Source organism: Euleptes europaea, chromosome 15, assembly GCF_029931775.1.
Source record: "Euleptes europaea isolate rEulEur1 chromosome 15, rEulEur1.hap1, whole genome shotgun sequence".
NCBI lineage: Eukaryota > Metazoa > Chordata > Lepidosauria > Squamata > Sphaerodactylidae > Euleptes > Euleptes europaea.
Window position 1 is genome coordinate 46976480 of NC_079326.1, and position 16723 is coordinate 46993202.

General features: G+C 49.3%; 1 protein-coding gene across 1 annotated transcript in view; it reads left to right on the top strand.

Moving 5' to 3' along the window:
- Positions 1-1996: 1996 nt before the first annotated feature.
- The window catches only part of ITGAV (integrin subunit alpha V), a 78397-nt gene continuing 63670 nt past the window's right edge, over positions 1997-16723 (top strand). Inside the window, exon 1 of the mRNA XM_056861201.1 lies at positions 1997-2148. Within this exon, the coding sequence (XP_056717179.1) occupies positions 1997-2148 (152 nt within the window). The remainder of the gene's footprint in view (positions 2149-16723) is intronic.

Sequence of the window (16723 nt, forward strand, 5' to 3'; positions counted from 1 at the left end):
TGGCTATGCAAACAGGAACGAAGGAGCAGCCAAGTAGGGGGTGGGTGGAATTTCTCCTTTTGTGCCGGGACCGTGAATAGGCATTTTTAAAGTCACATTTTTAAAAAAAGCTGTGAGCAAGCATCAAAACTGACCATGCAAAAATGGCCGAAGGCCTTTTATGCATGGGAGGTTTTGCCTTGGATTTGCTGCTTTCTAGATGCACATTTCCCCCATCCAAATTCTCAAAACTCAACAATAAGCCCCCATGCAGAGTTTTGAGGATTAGGATGGGGAAAATGTGCATCTAGAGAGTGGCAAAACCAAGGCAAAAACTCCCAGACATAAATGGTAGGGTTGCCAGATCCCTCTTCACTACCGGCGGGAGGTTTTTGGGGCGGAGCCTGAGGAGGGCGGGGTTTGGGAAGGGGAGGGACTTCAATGCCGTAGGGTCCAATTGCCAAAGCAGCCATTTTTCTCCAGGGGAACCGATCTCCATCGGCTGGAGATCAGTTGTAATAGCAGGAGATCTCCAGCTACTACCTGGAGGTTGGCAACCCTAATAAATGGCCATGGAGTCCGCCTTCCCAAGGGGCCATTTCCCCCAGGGGAACCGATCTCCGTCGCCTGGAGGTCAGTTGCAATAGCGGGGGGTCTCCAGCCACCTCCTTTGATCTGTTAGCTATATGCTTTTCAGCGTCTGAGATAGATATTCATCTCTCGCTATTTTCCACTTCCCCAATGGACAAAGCCACGGCGAAACGGGTCTTACCGGTCTCCCATCTCGGGATGAAGTCATTTCAATTCCAACTGCGGCTTTATCGCGATGTTATTTGATGAACTTTCATCTTACTGCGCTGGCCCAGTCGATGCTCAAGCGCAACGGAGGCAATCCAGCTCGGGTTTTCCACGTTTCTTTGGCGCTCGCCTTCTCTCCGAGCCCATTGGAGCCGCTTCGCCTTTTTGGTGTGATTCACACACACACTGCTCAATCACAGTTGATATTCCAACTAAAGTCAATGCATTTACCTGGGCTGAATAAAGACCTTGCACTCATGGCTCATGACCAATGCCGATTTCTCCACCCCCATCTCTCCCCTTGACATCACAGACTCTTCTGCAGACCACCCCTAATCCCATCATACCCACTATTCACATTTACACACTGTTAACATTTATATACTAATGCTTGCCTGAATTCACTCTCCTCTACTTAAAGACAGATGGATTCACTTTCTAGCTGTATCTGAAGAAGCGAGCTGTGGCTCACGAAAGCTCACACACCCTGCCAGAAAATATTTTTTGTTCGTCTTTAAGGTGCGACTGGACTCTTAACATTGACACACTAATGCTTGTCTGAATTCACTCTCCTCTACTTAAAGACAGATGGATTCACTTTCTAGCTGTATCTGAAGAAGCGAGCTGTGGCTCACGAAAGCTCATACCCTACCAGAAAATATTTTTGTTAGTCTTTTAAGGTGCTACTGGACTCTTGCCAGTGTTGGCATCGACAGACTTGGGGAACTCCTGCATATTGCTAGATGCTTAGATCGGATCGGATTGATGCAAACGGGAGTTGTGTGCCATCAGCGCTTGCTGTTCTTTGGCGAACCTCCCTGGAGGTTGGCAACCCCAGCCAGCACGGGACCGGCGACGCCGCCTCCATCCCCATCCCTCCATCCGAAGCCGGAGCAGCTGCCCGAGGGGGGCAAGGCGGGCTCCCCCGGGCCCCCGGGCCCGGCTCCGCCTCCCGCTCGGCTCCGGCCCGCGCTCCGCCTCCGGGGGCGGCCGCACCACGGGCGTCTCTGCCCTCCGTCCCCGCCCCGCGCCCACGACGCGTCCCGGGGAAGCGGAGAAGGCGACCCGCACCAAGGGCGGACCAGCCTCGGCCCGACCAGCGGGCACAGCCCCAGCCGCCCTCCCACGTCCCCGCCCGGGCAGCCGGCCAGCCCCCGCCCGGGGGCAGCGCGGCGCGCGGCCGTCCCTCCCTCCCTGGGTCCGTGCGCCCCGGCCGGCCATGGCTCGCGTGTGCGCGCTGCTCCTCGTCGGCCGCCTGCTGGCGCCGGGCGCCGCCTTCAACCTGGACGCCGACGGCCCCGCCGTCTACTCCGGCGCGCTGGGCAGCTACTTCGGCTTCGCCGTGGACTTCTTCGCGCCCCACCCGGCCTCGTAAGTAGCAGCAGGCGGGGAGGAAGGAAGGAAGGCGGACCTTTTCTCTTCCCCCCCCCAAAACCCCCCAATCTCTGGCAGGCTGGCGCCGGTTCCCAGAAGTTTTTTCTTAGACTCCAAAGTCTCAGACACCCCCCCCCAAACACCCCCAAACCCCCCCCAAAAACCCCAACCTCTGGCAGGCTGGCACCGGTTCCAAGAAGTTCGTTCTTAGACTCAAAGCCTCAAACGCCCCCCCCCAACACCTCCCCCCCCAAAAAAAACCCCAACCTCTGGCAGGCTGGCACCGGTTCCAAGAAGTTCGTTCTTAGACTCAAAGCCTCAAACGCCCCCCCCAACACCTCCCCCCCCCCAAAAAAAACCCCAACCTCTGGCAGGCTGGCACCGGTTCCAAGAAGTTCTTTCTTAGACTCAAAGCCTCAAACGCCCCCCCCAACACCTCCCCCCCCCCAAAAAAAACCCCAACCTCTGGCAGGCTGGCACCGGTTCCAAGAAGTTCTTTCTTAGACTCAAAGCCTCAAACGCCCCCCCCAACACCTCCCCCCCCCAAAAAAAAACCCCAACCTCTGGCAGGCTGGCACCGGTTCCAAGAAGTTCTTTCTTAGACTCCAAAGCCTCAGACACCCCCCCCCAAACACCCCCAACCTCTTGCAGGCTGGCGCCGGTTCCAAGAAGTTCGTTCTTAGACCCAAAGCCTCAAACGCCCCCCCAACACCTCCCCCCAAAAAAACCCAACCTCTTGCAGGCTGGCACCGGTTCCAAGAAGCTCTTTCTTAGACTCCAAAGCCTCAGACACCCCCCCCAAAACACCCCCAACCCCCCCCCCCCCAAAAAACCCAACTTCTTGCAGGCTGGCGCCGGTTCCAAGAAGTTCGTTCTTAGACTTCAAAGCCTCAAATACCTCCCTAAACACCCCCCCCCCAAAACCCAACCTCTTGCAGGCTGGCACCGGTTCCAAGAAGTTCTTTCTTAGACTCCAAAGCCTCAGACACACCCCCAAACACCCCCAACACCCCCAAAAAACCCAACCTCTTGCAGGCTGGCGCCTGTTCCAAGAAGTTCTTTCTTAGACTCCAAAGCCTCAGACACCCCCCCCCAAACACCCCAAACACCCCCAAAAAAACCCAACCTCTTGCAGGCTGGCACCGGTTCCAAGAAGTTCTTTCTTAGACTCCAAAGCCTCAGACACACCCCCAAACACCCCCAACACCCCCAAAAAAACCCAACCTCTTGCAGGCTGGCACCGGTTCCAAGAAGTTCTTTCTTAGACTCCAAAGCCTCAGACACACCCCCAAACACCCCCAACACCCCCCAAAAAACCAACCTTTTGCAGGCTTGCACCGGATCCAAAAAGCTAATTTTTAAGGGCACTTTCACACATGCCAAATAATGCACTTTCAATCCACTTTCTGTACACTTTCATGATGGTTTGCAAGTGGGTTTTGCCAGTTCACACAAAATCCAGCTCCAAAGTGCATCGAAAGTGGTTTGAAAGTGCATTGTATCAGCATGTGTGAAAGTGCCCTTATTAGTCTCCAAAGCCTGCACTCCCCAAGCCCCTGCAGGCTGCTGCGGGTTCCAAAAGTTCCTTCTTAGACTCCAAATCGTGCACCCCCCCAAAAATAATAAATCCCCATCCTCTTGCAGGCTGGCACCGGTTCCAAAAAGTTCCTTCTTAACCCCCCGGGGGCTGTTGGACAAGTCCCAGGTGGAGAGTCCTTGAGGGAGTCCTGGAAGAGAAACTGGAAATGCCTCTGTCCTGATCTCTATTCTGAGCACATCTCAGCTGTGGAAGCGGTTTCCTTGAAATGAATGGAGCTTTACTTTCGATCAGATGTGGCTGGAATGGAGATAGGAGCTTTTCTCCCTGCGCCTGCTCCCTCGCCTAGCTGTGTTAACAGCATCTATCTCTTCTTAAACCCTTGCAGTAAGGTGGGATAAAAAAATTGCTAATAAACAAGGTCCCCAAGCCCGCTTTCACTGCGGAGGGGGGATTTAAACCCCAGTCTCCCAAATCATTCTCTAACCACTGCACCACAATGGTGTTTGCATCTGTGTCCTGCCTTTCAGAGACTCCCCCGGGCTTATTAAGTAAAGTATTTATTTGCCAATGCAGTACCGAACAGTTGTAAAATAAAACTAATAAACCCCCATAATATTAAAAAAATACTCCACCCTTGGTAGTGAAATATTTATTTCTTTACCAGATTACTGTACCGTTTTTCTTTGCTGTTCAAAGTGACTTACAATGAAGAAGAGGAGTTGGTTTTTGTATGCCGGCTTTCGCTACCACTTAAGGCAGAATCAAACCGGCTTACAACCGCCTTCCCTTCCCCTCCCCACAACAACCCTGTGAGGTAGATGGGGCTGAGAGAATGGGACCAGCCCAAGGTCACCCAGTTGTGTAGGAGTGGGGAAACAAATCCAGTTCACCGGATTAGCGTCCACTGCTCGTGTGGAGGACTGGGGAATCAAACCCGGTTCTCCAGATCAGAGTTTGCCGCTCCAAACCACCGCTCTTCACCGCTGCACCACGCTGGCTCTACTTAGAGACCAACAAGAGTTTCAGGGCATAAGCTTTCACAAGTAGAGCTCCCTTTGTCAGACAGGAGTAGAAATGGAGATCTCTTGAGTCCTTTTATCTTAGAAGTTGGGAGAGATGTGGTAAAGAATGCTTGTAAAGGACGGAAAGCTTTACTGGTGTTCTTGACATTTAATTTAAGATGATTATTTTTGTTTAAGTGCTTATTATTTTTATTGGGGATTTCTCAATTTAAATGTGATGCTATTGTTGTATGTTGGTTTTAGGCGCAAAAACCGTCTGAGGAGCTTTTTTAAAACCAGAAATATGCCTTCCGGTCACAACCAACCTAAGGCGTCCCCAGCCAGGGGCTTTCAAGGCAAGTGGGAAGCCGAGGTGGTTTGCCATTGCCTTCCTCTGCAGAGCCTTCCTTGGTGGTCCCCCTTCCAAGTCCTGACCCTGCTTAGCTTCCGCGATCTGACCAGTTCGGGCTATACCGTGCCGCCTTCCTTTCCATCAGAAAGACAGAAACTTTTAAATTAAATAAGATCCAAAGGTCAAGAACCCTAAGCTACATCCTGCTTGAACCTCTTGACACCGAGTATGTCAGAGAATATTTTCCGCTTATGTATGATTCAGGTATTAAGAGGGATCCAGTTTTGGCTGAAAAGTTCAGCTTTGCTCTGACAGGTCTTCATATCGACTCCGGAGAAAATCATTAGGGTTGTAGTTAGACCTAACCTGGGGGGGGGGGGCGGGAACAGTCAGTGGTTTCATAAGCGGCTGGGCTTATGACTTTGAAGTGCATTGCCCTGATTTAATTGTAGTGGAGTGTAACATCAACGGTGTGACTGTGCGGCTATGTTGAAGAAGAAGGAGGAGAAGAAAAGTTGGTTTTTATATGGTGACTTTCTCTACCACTTAAGGCAGAATCGAACCGGCTTACAATCACCTTCCCTTCCCCTCCTCTCCTCACAACAGACACCCTGTGAGATAGGTGGGGTTGAGAGAGTGTGACTAGCCCAAGATCACCCAGCTGTTTGTTCCTTAAAACCCTTTTAATATTTTTTAGAAGCTGCAACGGTTAGAACTGAACATCCCAAGGTTGTTGTTTTTTTAAGTATGAAAAATTAAACAAATTTTTTTGGTTTAATTTTGGCGTGGTTTTGATGTCACTCCTGTTGTGAGCAGCCTCACTTGGCTTAAAAACAAGCCTTGACTCTGACTCCGGTAGGGGTCACGAGCAAAGTTTTCATCCTCGCATGATGGTAATCCAAGGTCTACTGCCCTGCGAACACAGACGTTGTGTCTAGCAATCATTGCTATCTGACGAAGGGAGCTTTGACTCTCGAAATCTTATATCCTGGAAATCTTTTTGGTTTCTTAGGTGCTACTGGACTCGAATCTAGCTGTTCTACTGCACACCAACACAGCTACCCTCTGCTAGTTGGACAACGTTGGTACTGTGGCTCAGTGGTAGAGCATCTTCTTAGCATGCAGAAGGTCCCAGGTTCAATCCCCGGCATCTCCAGTTGAAAGGACCAGGCAGTAGGTAATGTGAAAGGCCTCCACCTGAGACCCTGGAAAGCCGCTGCCAGTCTGAGCGGACAGAACTGACCTTGATGGACTGATGGTCTGATTTAGGGTTAGGGAGTTTCACATTTTGGGAGAGGGGCCGTGGCTCAGTGGTAGAGCATCTGCTTAGCATGCAGAAAGTCCCAAATTCAATCCCCGGCATCTCCAGTTAAAGGGACTAGGCAAGTAGCTGATGTGAAAGACCCCTGCCTGAGCCCCTGGAGAGCTGCTGCCGGTCTGAGTAGATAATACTGACTTTGATGATTCAGTATAAAGCAACTTCGTGTGTTCATGTGTTGTTTGCTGCCCTGAAAGCTCCGTAGCTGGAGCTCAAAAAGGCATTTCCAGACTTCTTTCCCCATTACTCTCCGTGACGTATCTACGAACTACGTAGAACTAGGCGGCAGCTAACTCTCTGGACCGCCACCTGATTGAAGAAATTGTAGCTTGTTAATCGTATGGGTTTAGCCAATTAATCAAATTTGCATGGACTTCTCACAGGTGAGAACAGCAGCATGCTTTCCTGACCTCCTTTTCCTACCCAGAATCGCTTTGGAAGCCCTATTCTATCGGTTGCTGGAAGTTCTTCGCCGCCTGGATGTATGCTGCATGGATTGGGAATAGCCCTGTTGAAACAGTTAGCAAAGCGGTTGTTCTTTTGGTTAAACATAAACAGGTAGAAGGGAACGCTATTGTCCTATGATTTATTATCATTCGCTCCAGATGTACCTCTGCGACTACACTGTGTGAAACGGCACTGTGTGTCTTAGGGACAGAGAGCTAATTTAACTGTGCTTGAACCCTGCTGGGCTGTTATGCAGGCCTCATTTCTCCCTTCCTTCCTCGCGTGGAGCATGATAAAGCAATCCTAGTTAAAAACTAACTCTGGCGACCAATGATGTGTGAACGCAAGCATGCATGATAACTGGAATTAATCTTCCCTTCCCCCCACCCCCGTCCCCAACAACTGGGATTCTAGACCAGTTTAATCCAGACAGAGAATTCCAGTTAGTGGGGGGAGAACTATAGAACTAACTCTTTGTACCTGGGCAAAGAATTGGTTTATGTATCTCTCCTCCCATACACAGGCATAAGATAATACTACCCAGCTGGGCACTGACTCTTTACTTTGTACGCTACGAGGAAATTCCTACCTGGGAAGTCATTGCAGGGATTTTCATGAGCTTTGCCTTTTCTGCGTGTCCCATTTGTTATGCATTTGTGCTAGGAAGACCATGGCTTCTCAGCATGGTGCTCGTGTAAATACTATGTGAGATTTGGGATGCTATGGTGTAGGATGCTATGAGATTAGTGTTGATTCCGATCAAAGTGCCTCCCATGAACGAACATCACCAGCTATATTAATGGACTACTGAGATGCAAGTGGCCTATTCTTGTGAATTGTTTTGGAATGGATTTTTTCATTGCTGGGGGAAAAATACAGAACTTCGATACTTGCCTTTTATGCATGGTTGGTTTCCATTGGATATGCTGCTCTCTCAATGCACAGTATTTGCCGTCGAATTCTGAAATCACTCTGCTCAACCCCCCCCCCCCCCCGACTAAGCTCCCAGAGTGCTTGGGATTACTCTGAGTAAATTTCTGCATGTGCTAGTGAAAATGCGGAGCGTCTGAACCAAGGGGGGAGTGGTTACTGATGTCATCGTTGTTATGCAGCTTGCTAGCGATAGATCAATCTCTCCATAGATCGCAGGCAGGGAAAAGGCACTTATGCATGAGACACCCCCCCTTGCAAATACTGCTTTGTAATTGGCTGTAGTGTTTTTTTTTAATACGTCACCAGCCTCATGGTGGGATTTTTTCATTTTAACCTAGCCGAGTTAGCCCCCTGTCTGGGAGGGGGGAGCAGTTGACAAGCACATTAAATGGAGACTGGAAAAATAAGCAGCCGCATAGGTCATTTGTGATTATTCCAGGGTTATATTGCTAGTCCTTCACACACAAACACAAAAAAATGGCTTTCATGTCTATCCTAAAGAGGATGGGTGGGTGGGGGGGGGGAAATGAGCCTGGCTCTATTCAATCAGGCTGAGGTCTGAAACTGACCACTTGCTGTGAAACTGACCAAAATAAGCAGCTGCCTAGGTGGTTTATGATTATTTCTTGCTAGTCCTGCATTTTTAAAAAATGTCTTCGAGGGGAGGGTTTGGATGAGAAAGAAAGACAAGTGGGAGGGAGAAGCAAAAAATGGGCGTGGGGAGAAAACTCCAAGTTGACAAGTATGCATAGAACCAGTTTTCGACTTGGGATTGAGGCGGACTTTAAACTCGGGCTAAAACAGCATCCAAAAAACCCAGGGAAAATGCAAGGGGACAGCGAGGTAGAGAAAACGTGCATAATGAAAACCAAGCCCCGAAGAAGTGGGGTGGGTGGGGGTGGATGGCGATGGAAACAGCCCGTGCATGAAAGGCCACTGTGTTTATTACAAGAGTTGCAATACTATCTTTAGAACATTGGAGTAGGGTTCTATATAATTTCCGATAGAGTCTGCAGAAAACGCCGACGAAAAGCGACATTTTAGAAGTTCTTCCATCTGGGTCCCCACCTCTCCACCCCAATGTTCAGTTTAAATCCAGGTGGGACAATGATGCATGTTCATAAATAATGTTTACTGCCGAGAGCATGGCCCGTATCGAAAACTCTGCACAATTAGTTTCGACTGTTGGTTGGGTTTTAGACTTCTCAGACAGTGGCCTTGTGTGTGGCAAACTGCTTTTTAAACTGAGGGGGAATTCCAAAAGCACTTCACAGATTTCACTGGGCAGGCCCGTACAGCTTACAACCTACTAGGCCGATCTCCGCCCCCACCAGGCAGGTATCACCTCTTCATGGTGATATTTGGGGTGCACCACCCAAGTGACCGAAGCAGCTGTTTTCGGAGCCAACATGGTGTAGTGGTTAAGAGTGGTGGTTTGGAGCGGTGATCTGGAGAACCAGGTTTGATTCCCCACTCCTACACACGAAGCCAGCTGGGCGACCTTGGGCTAGTCACACTCTCTCAGCCCCACCTACCTCACAGGGTGTCTGTTGTGGGGAAGGGAAGGGGATTATAAACCGGTTTGACTCTGCCTTAAGTGGCAGAGAAAGTCGGCATATAAAAACCAACTCTTCTTCTTCCTCCGACGGGGAGGCAAAGGGCATGGCTTGCACCAGTGATCACATCCCAGAAGCCTTGTCACTGCAGCCTGGACTGTGGCCACCACAGGAGCTGGGTACTCCTGTGCCACCTAGGGCTGCTGGTGCCACTTAGATAAGGATGCCAACCTCCAGGTGGGGCCAGGAGATCTCCAGGATCTTCAACTGGCCTCCAGGTTACAGAAATCAGTTCCCTTGGAGATGGCCGCTTTGGAGGGTGAACTCTGTGGCATTATACCCCACTGAGGTCCCTCCCCTTCCCAAACCCTGCCCTCCCCAGACTCTGCCCCCAGATCTCCAGGAATTTCGCTACCTGGAGCTGGCAACCGTTTGACAGTGACGTGGGAGGAAGCATGTGCCATACTAACCCCTGTCATCTCCACCTGGGTCCAACATAGGACAGAAGGACTAGCCCAAGGTCACCCAGCAGGCTTCATGTGGAAGAGGGGGAGAAACAAACCCGGTTCACCAGATTGGAGTCTGCTGCTTATGTGGAGGAGTGGGGAATCAAACCCGGTTGTCCAGATTAGAGTCCAATGCTCTTAATCACTACACCTGCATGACAGAATATGTTGAGCTAAGGGGTTCCTCACACACAGATCACACTTTGGGGCCAAGGTATCTCTCAGGATCCCAGAATATCCATTTTAAAAACGCTTTACAATCTAGCTGAAGCTCTGCCTTTTGAAGGGAAGAAAGCCCTCGGTGGGGAAGGAAGGGCAGGAATGACAAGAGACAAGCTCATCTTTATTTTTATTTTATTTTTTAAAAATTATTATTTTTTAAACTAGTTCACAATCTATTACATCATTCCATTCATATAGTATATACTATAAACAATTTCTGTCTTATCATTAAACAAATATATATAGTTGACTTCCCCTCTCCCCCCTCTGTCCATTTGATATTCTTATTTCTCTCTTTGTATTGAATGTCTAATTCATTGTAATAAGCCACCTTTACTGTTATCTTAAACTCTACTCTTTAACATAAGTATCTTAATTACTTCAAAAATTTTGAATGAGATCAAAACATATCCCTTAATGTTTCCCAAATTAAATTCATTTACACAGTTTGTTGTCCATGCCTCCCATTCTCCCACAAATTCAGCATTTTCTTTTTGATTTATTAATGCGGAAAGTTTTGCCATTTCAGCCAGTTCCATCATTTTATCTATCCAAGCGGTCTTATCTGGTATTTCAGATGTTTTCCATTTCATTGCATAGACCAGTCTTGCAGCAATAGTGGCATGTATCAAAAATGATCTCTGAGTCACTACAGAGTCTGGTATTATACTTAACAACACCACTTCCGGTGTTTTAGGGATATTATGTTGTACTATCAACCTTAGTTCGTTGTAAATCATATCCCAGAAATTTAAGAGACAGGCTCATCTGTATTGAGGCCTGTCAAAGGCTGTGCCGGAATAGCCTGCAAAATGGATTTGACTCTGCCAGGTTTGAACATCTGTAACCAGCTGTGTCTGCTCGGTGTGATGTCATTGGCCGAGTAGCACCACATAGCTGCAGCTACAGCTCGCTGGGGACTGAATCTTTGTCCATTCTCCCCCCTACTATAAAGCACCGTTTTGTTTTTTACTGTGCTGGTTAAATGTCTCAAGGTTTTGCTTTACTTGAAGACTGAAGTCTTTGCCTCAGCTTGTGACCCCTCAAGCTGGGTCTCAGGCAGAGGTCTTTCACATCACTTGCTACATTATCCTTTTAACTGGAGATGCCGGGGATTGAGCCCGGGACCTTTTGCGTGCCAAGCAGATGCTCTACGGCTGAGCCACGTCCCCTCCCCAAACATGACTGATGGAGTTACAAATTGTGTAGGGTTGCTTGACAAAAACTTCTTTTTTGCTGCCCACCAGATATTGTGCCCTGTTCTCACCTGCTGTCAAGAGAATCGCTGCTCTTAGGGGGGGTCTTACAAAACTGTGGATCATTCTGCTGGGGTTTCAAAGGCCTCGCTTCCCTTTCCCACCGGTCCTTTTGACCCTCTTGTCAAATTTTCTAACGTCCATTTTGCTGTTATGGATAGATGCCAGCAAGCTCCCTTTTAAGTTGTGACGTGCTTCCGATTAATTATGCTGTAGGCCGGGGTCTGCAAACTGCGGCTCCCGAGCCGCATGCGGCTCTTTGGCCCGTTGAGTGCGGCTCTCCAAACTTGGTTCGTAGCCCCTGCTCTCGCGCCCGCTCGCACCGGCAGCCGAGCCGGCGGGCCTGAGAGAGAGAGAGCGAGAGAGAGCAGGCGAATGGACGCGCTGTCTCTCCCCCCCCCTGCCGTGGAGAATGACCAGGTCCCCCTTTCCCTTGCCCTCAGTGGTTGGGAGGCTAAAGCCTCCCCTCCCCTCTAGCCGTGCGATTGCTGGGCGGGCGGCTCAGCGGTTCCTGCCCCCCCGCCTATCAGCTGTTGGGCAGGGGGGCCTTCCGCGGGGCGGGCTTCCTTTGGTAGACCTGGCCTCCAGCTGAGTCCCATTGGGAGGCCATGTCTACCCGCTGGCTTTCTTGGCGGTAGACCTGGACTCCGAGGAGGGGAAAAGTCCCCCTTCAGAGGCCAGGTCTACCAATTGGCTTCTATGGGCCACTGGAGGCCAGGTCTACTGCCAAGAAAGCCAATGGGTAGACCTGGCCTCCCAATGGGACTCAGCCAGAGGCCAGGTCTACCAATAGGCTTTTATGGCGGTAGACCAGGCCTCCAGACGAGGACTCCGGACGGGGAGGGGGAAATGGCAGGGACTTACCATTTAATTTTTATCAATAAATAAGATCACTATTAAGTACGATATCAAGTTTTATTCAGTGTACCTATAGTTTAATTAAGACTTAAAACTTTAATTAAAGTTTATTAAGTTAATAAACAGTGTACCTACCTATATAGTTTAAGTTTAAGAAATTTGGCTCCCAAAAGAAATCTCAATCGTTGTACTGTTGATATTTGGCTCTTTTGACTAATGAGTTTGCCGACCCCTGCTGTTGGCAAAGTCGAATCAGTGCTCTAGGAGCCGTTGACTCCTCTTGTTATTTTTAGTCCGTGACTCATTTCATACCGTGTTTCTCTTGATGCTTCTGTATTGATTCGGAAGAAAGGAAGCATGGAACTGTAAACCCAACAATTTGTTCAGCGAGTTCCGTTGAAGTAATTGGGGGTCATTTCTGACCAAAACTACTTGGGAACTCGCTGCCTGCTAGAGTTCACAATATCAGCCATGGGTAGAGAAAGGCATTACGGTGTCTGAAGGTGAAATCCCAAATAGCTTTCTCCCCAAACATGCTAAATTACATGAGTAATGGGTTAATTGCTGGTTTGAGGGAGGGGGTTAAGCATGTTAGATTAATTGCACAATCTTCGATTGAAAAGCCCAGTAAGGTAGGGTATGCAGTAAGTAAAATAATTAACACTGTCATCTTCTTGTGAAACTCTTGTTTGTTTTAGTGGTGCGTGTATAGCTGAATTTCCTGGCAGTGTGTGTCTCCGGTGTCGGTTATGTCTCTCTTCTGTCGGCTGGGAGCCAGCGTGGTGTAGTGGTTAAGAGCGGTGGTTTGGAGCGGTGGACTATGATCTGGAGAACCGGGTTTGATTCCCCACTCCTCCTCCACAAGAGCGGTGGAGGCTAATCTGGTGAACTGGGTTGGTTTCCCCACTCCTACACACGAAGCCAGCTGGGTGACCTTGGGCTAGTCGCAGTTCTCTTAGGAGCTCTCTCAGCCCCACCTACCTCACAGGGTGTCTGTTGTGGGAAGGGGGAGGGAAGGTGATTGTAAGCCAGTTTGAGTCTCCCTTAAGTGGTAGAGAAAGTTGGCATATAAAAAACAACTCTTCCTCTTCTTCTCTCCCATTTTATGACACATAATGGCACCCCAAACCCGACGCCAAACACATTTCTCTTTCTACTGTTACTTTTCTTGGAACAAGTTCTCTTTTTGTGAAATGTTTGGTTACATCATTAATAAATCCCGTAAAGGTTTTTGACATTCGAAACATGGTGCAGTGGTTAAGAGCCTTGGACTCTAATCTGGACAACCGGGTTTGATTCCCCACTCCTCTGCATGAGCGGCGGACTCCAATCTGGTGGACTGGGTTGGTTTCTCTGTTTTACAAGCTCAGCAGAACTGAGCAAGGTCCCTCAGAGCCCGGGTCTCTTCACACAGAGGGTTCCATCAGGTAGGGGCCATAGCCAAAAAGGCCCTGACCCTGGGCGAGGACAGCCGGGTAGACTTTAGGGCAGGGGTTACCAGGAGATTGCTTGTTGAAGAACGTAATGTTCTCTGGGGGACATAGCAGGAGAGGCAGCCCCGAAGGTACAAAGGCCCCAGGCCGTTTAGAGTTTTAAAGGTCAGCACCAGCACCTTGAACTTGATCCGGAAACCAATCTGGAGCCAGTGCAACTGGTGGAGTACCAGTTGTATGTGTGCCCTCCGTGGGGTCCCTGTAAGGACCCGTGTAGCTGCATTTCGGACCAGTTGCGGTTTCCAGAGCAACCTCAAGGGCAGCCCTGTGTAGAGCAAGTTACAGTAGTCTAGCCTGGAGGTGACTGTTGCATGGATCACTGTGGCTAGGTTGGAGCGGGACAAATAGGGCACTAACTTCTGTGCACGGAGAAGGTGGGAAAAACCGTCCCAGACACATTTGTAATTTGCCTCTTTAAAGTGAGAGAGGCATCCAAGATTACCTCCAGGCTCCTGACAGACGAAGATGGTACCAATTGTGTTCCCTCAAGGGCTGGGATCAGGCTGTCCTGCTCGGTCCCTTTCCGACCCAGCCAGAGGACCTCCATCTTTGATGGATTAAATTTCAGTCGGCTCTTCTTCAACCACTTCACTGCAGCCTCCAGGCGCTCAGCCGAAGTATTGGAGATAACTCCTGGCCGTCCATCAACAGATAAAGCTGGGTGTCTTCCGCATATTGGAGACATCCCAGCCCAAAGCTCCTGGCTAGCTGGGCGAGATATTAAAAAGCATTGGGGAAAGGATCGCCCCCCGAGGCACCCCGCACACCAAGGGGTGCCGGGTTGAGACCCTCTCTCCCAGCGATGCCCTTTGTCCTCGACCTTGGAGGAATGAGACCAGCCATTGCAAGGCTGTCCCTCGAAGTCCAATGTTGGCGATGTGTTGGGTCAAAAGGGGTGTCAAACTGAAGTCCTGAGGGCCGGATCCGGTCCCTTGAGAGCTCTTATCCGGTCTGCAAGGCAGCCCCCTCTCCCCCTCTCGATCTGGACTGGCGAAGCATGGCCCAGCCCGACCGAGTGACGTTTATGTCATATCCAGCCCTCGTAATAATTGAGTTCGACACCCCTGGCTTAACGCTTCGAAGAGCAAACTCAATTTAGGATTGCTCTATGAGAAACAAGAATGAAACAAAATGAAACTGGGCAGGAGCGCTCACGCAGACACCAAATTCCAGGTGTCGTTTTTTGGTGATCCCTCCCATATTGTTTTTTTTTTTTTTAAGTTGTGTTTGTAGATCTTCCACAGCCCTCTGAGAATGACAAAAGCCTTATTCCTTTCGGAGTATGTTGGCATGCATCCTATTTTGTGGTTTACCAGTACAGCGATTCATATCTGTAGGATCGACGTGTAGCACTCCAAGCCTAAATATTTGTGTTGGCCAGCATTGATGTCCTTGGCAAACAGTTATGCTGTGAGACAACAGGTTGGTATAGCAGCTCATAGGCCACATATTTTGCATTTAGTTGCTGGCTTAGAAGGTATTAGAATCAAGATATTGCTGTGAGGGTGTGCACGTTTGACTATTTCTTTTCCTCGCTGTGAAAACTATCATTTAAATCCTGTTAAGGCCAGGCTAGCCCAGTCTCATCAGATCTTGGAAGCTAAGCAGGGGCAGCCCTGGTTAGTATTTGGATGGGAGACCACCAAGGAAGTCCAGGGTTGCTATGCAGAGGCAGGCAATGGCAAACCACCTCTGTTCGTCTCTTGCCTTGAAAACCCTGTGAGGGGTCGCCATAAGTAAGCTGCAACTTGACAACACTTTCCACTGCCAGGATCAGGAATGTCAAATCAAAACCATTTGAGTGAGGCAAACAATTTTTGGTGTGGTTGATGGTAACGGTGTACAGGGGGGAAGAGTTTGCCCCTTTTGGGAGGGGCTGTGGCTCGTGGTAGAGCATCTGCTTGGCATGCAGAAGGTCCCAGGTTCAATCCCCGGCATCTCCAGTTAAAGGAACCAGGCAAGTAGGCGATGTGAAAGACCTCTGCCTGAGACCCTGGAGAGCCGCTGCCAGTCTGGGTAGACAATGCTGACTTTGATGGACAAAGGGTCTGATTCAGTGTAAGGCAGCTTCATGTGTTCATGTGTAAGGATTCACAGACATGATTTGGTTTATTTTTGGAGGAAATTTGTTGTTTTTCCATGTATTTCTGAGGTGAGGTGTTAAAGGCTGAAATTGCTTTATGTTACGTTGTATGAAATGGAACGCAAAGAATAATTTCCACAAGGTTGAGAAATCACTAATCCTCACATGTTGCTTTCTTCTTCTTTTTAATTTAAACACTAAAGATTCTGCTGTTTACTCAAGCCCAGTTGATGGAAACATCTGAGTTTCCAGATGACACCGCTGTCAGATAGAGTTCATCTTTCTGTTTCTTTTTGCGGGGTCTTGCAGCCCGGCTCTGTAGCCTGCCTGCAGTTGAAGGAGGCGCGTACCATGGGCTTTGCTGTTCCAGCTGAATTAGATTCTAGGCTTGGCAAGTGAAAGAGACATGTTGGGGAAAGTCGTGAAATACAGCCAAACCTCAGTGATCCAGACAAAAGGAAGTCTTTCTTCACACAGCGCATAAACTGTGAAACTCCCTGCCCCAGGATGTGGTGATGGCCACCATCTTGGAAGGCTTTAAGAGGGGCGTGGACATGTTCATGGAGGATAGGGCTACCCATGGCTACTAGCCAAAATGAATACTACTAGCCAAAATGAATACTAGTCACCATGCATACCCATTCTCTCCAGGATCAGAGGGGCATGACTATTAGCATTTGAGAGCCAACATGTTGTAGTGGTTAATAGCGGTGGTTTGGAGCGGTGGACTCTAATCTGGAAAACTGGGTTTTATTCCCTACTCCTCCACATGAGCGGCGGACGCTAATCTGGTGACTGGGTTGGTTTCCCCACTCCTCCACATGAAACCAGCTGGGTGACCTTGGGCTAGTCACAGCTCTCTTAGAGCTCTCTCAGCCCCACCTACCTCACAAGGTGTCTGTTGTTGGGGTGGGAGGGAAGATGATTGTAAGCTGGTTTGATTCTTCCTTAAGTGGTAGAGAAAGTCGGCATATAAAACCAACTCTTCTTCTTCTTCTCCAGGATCA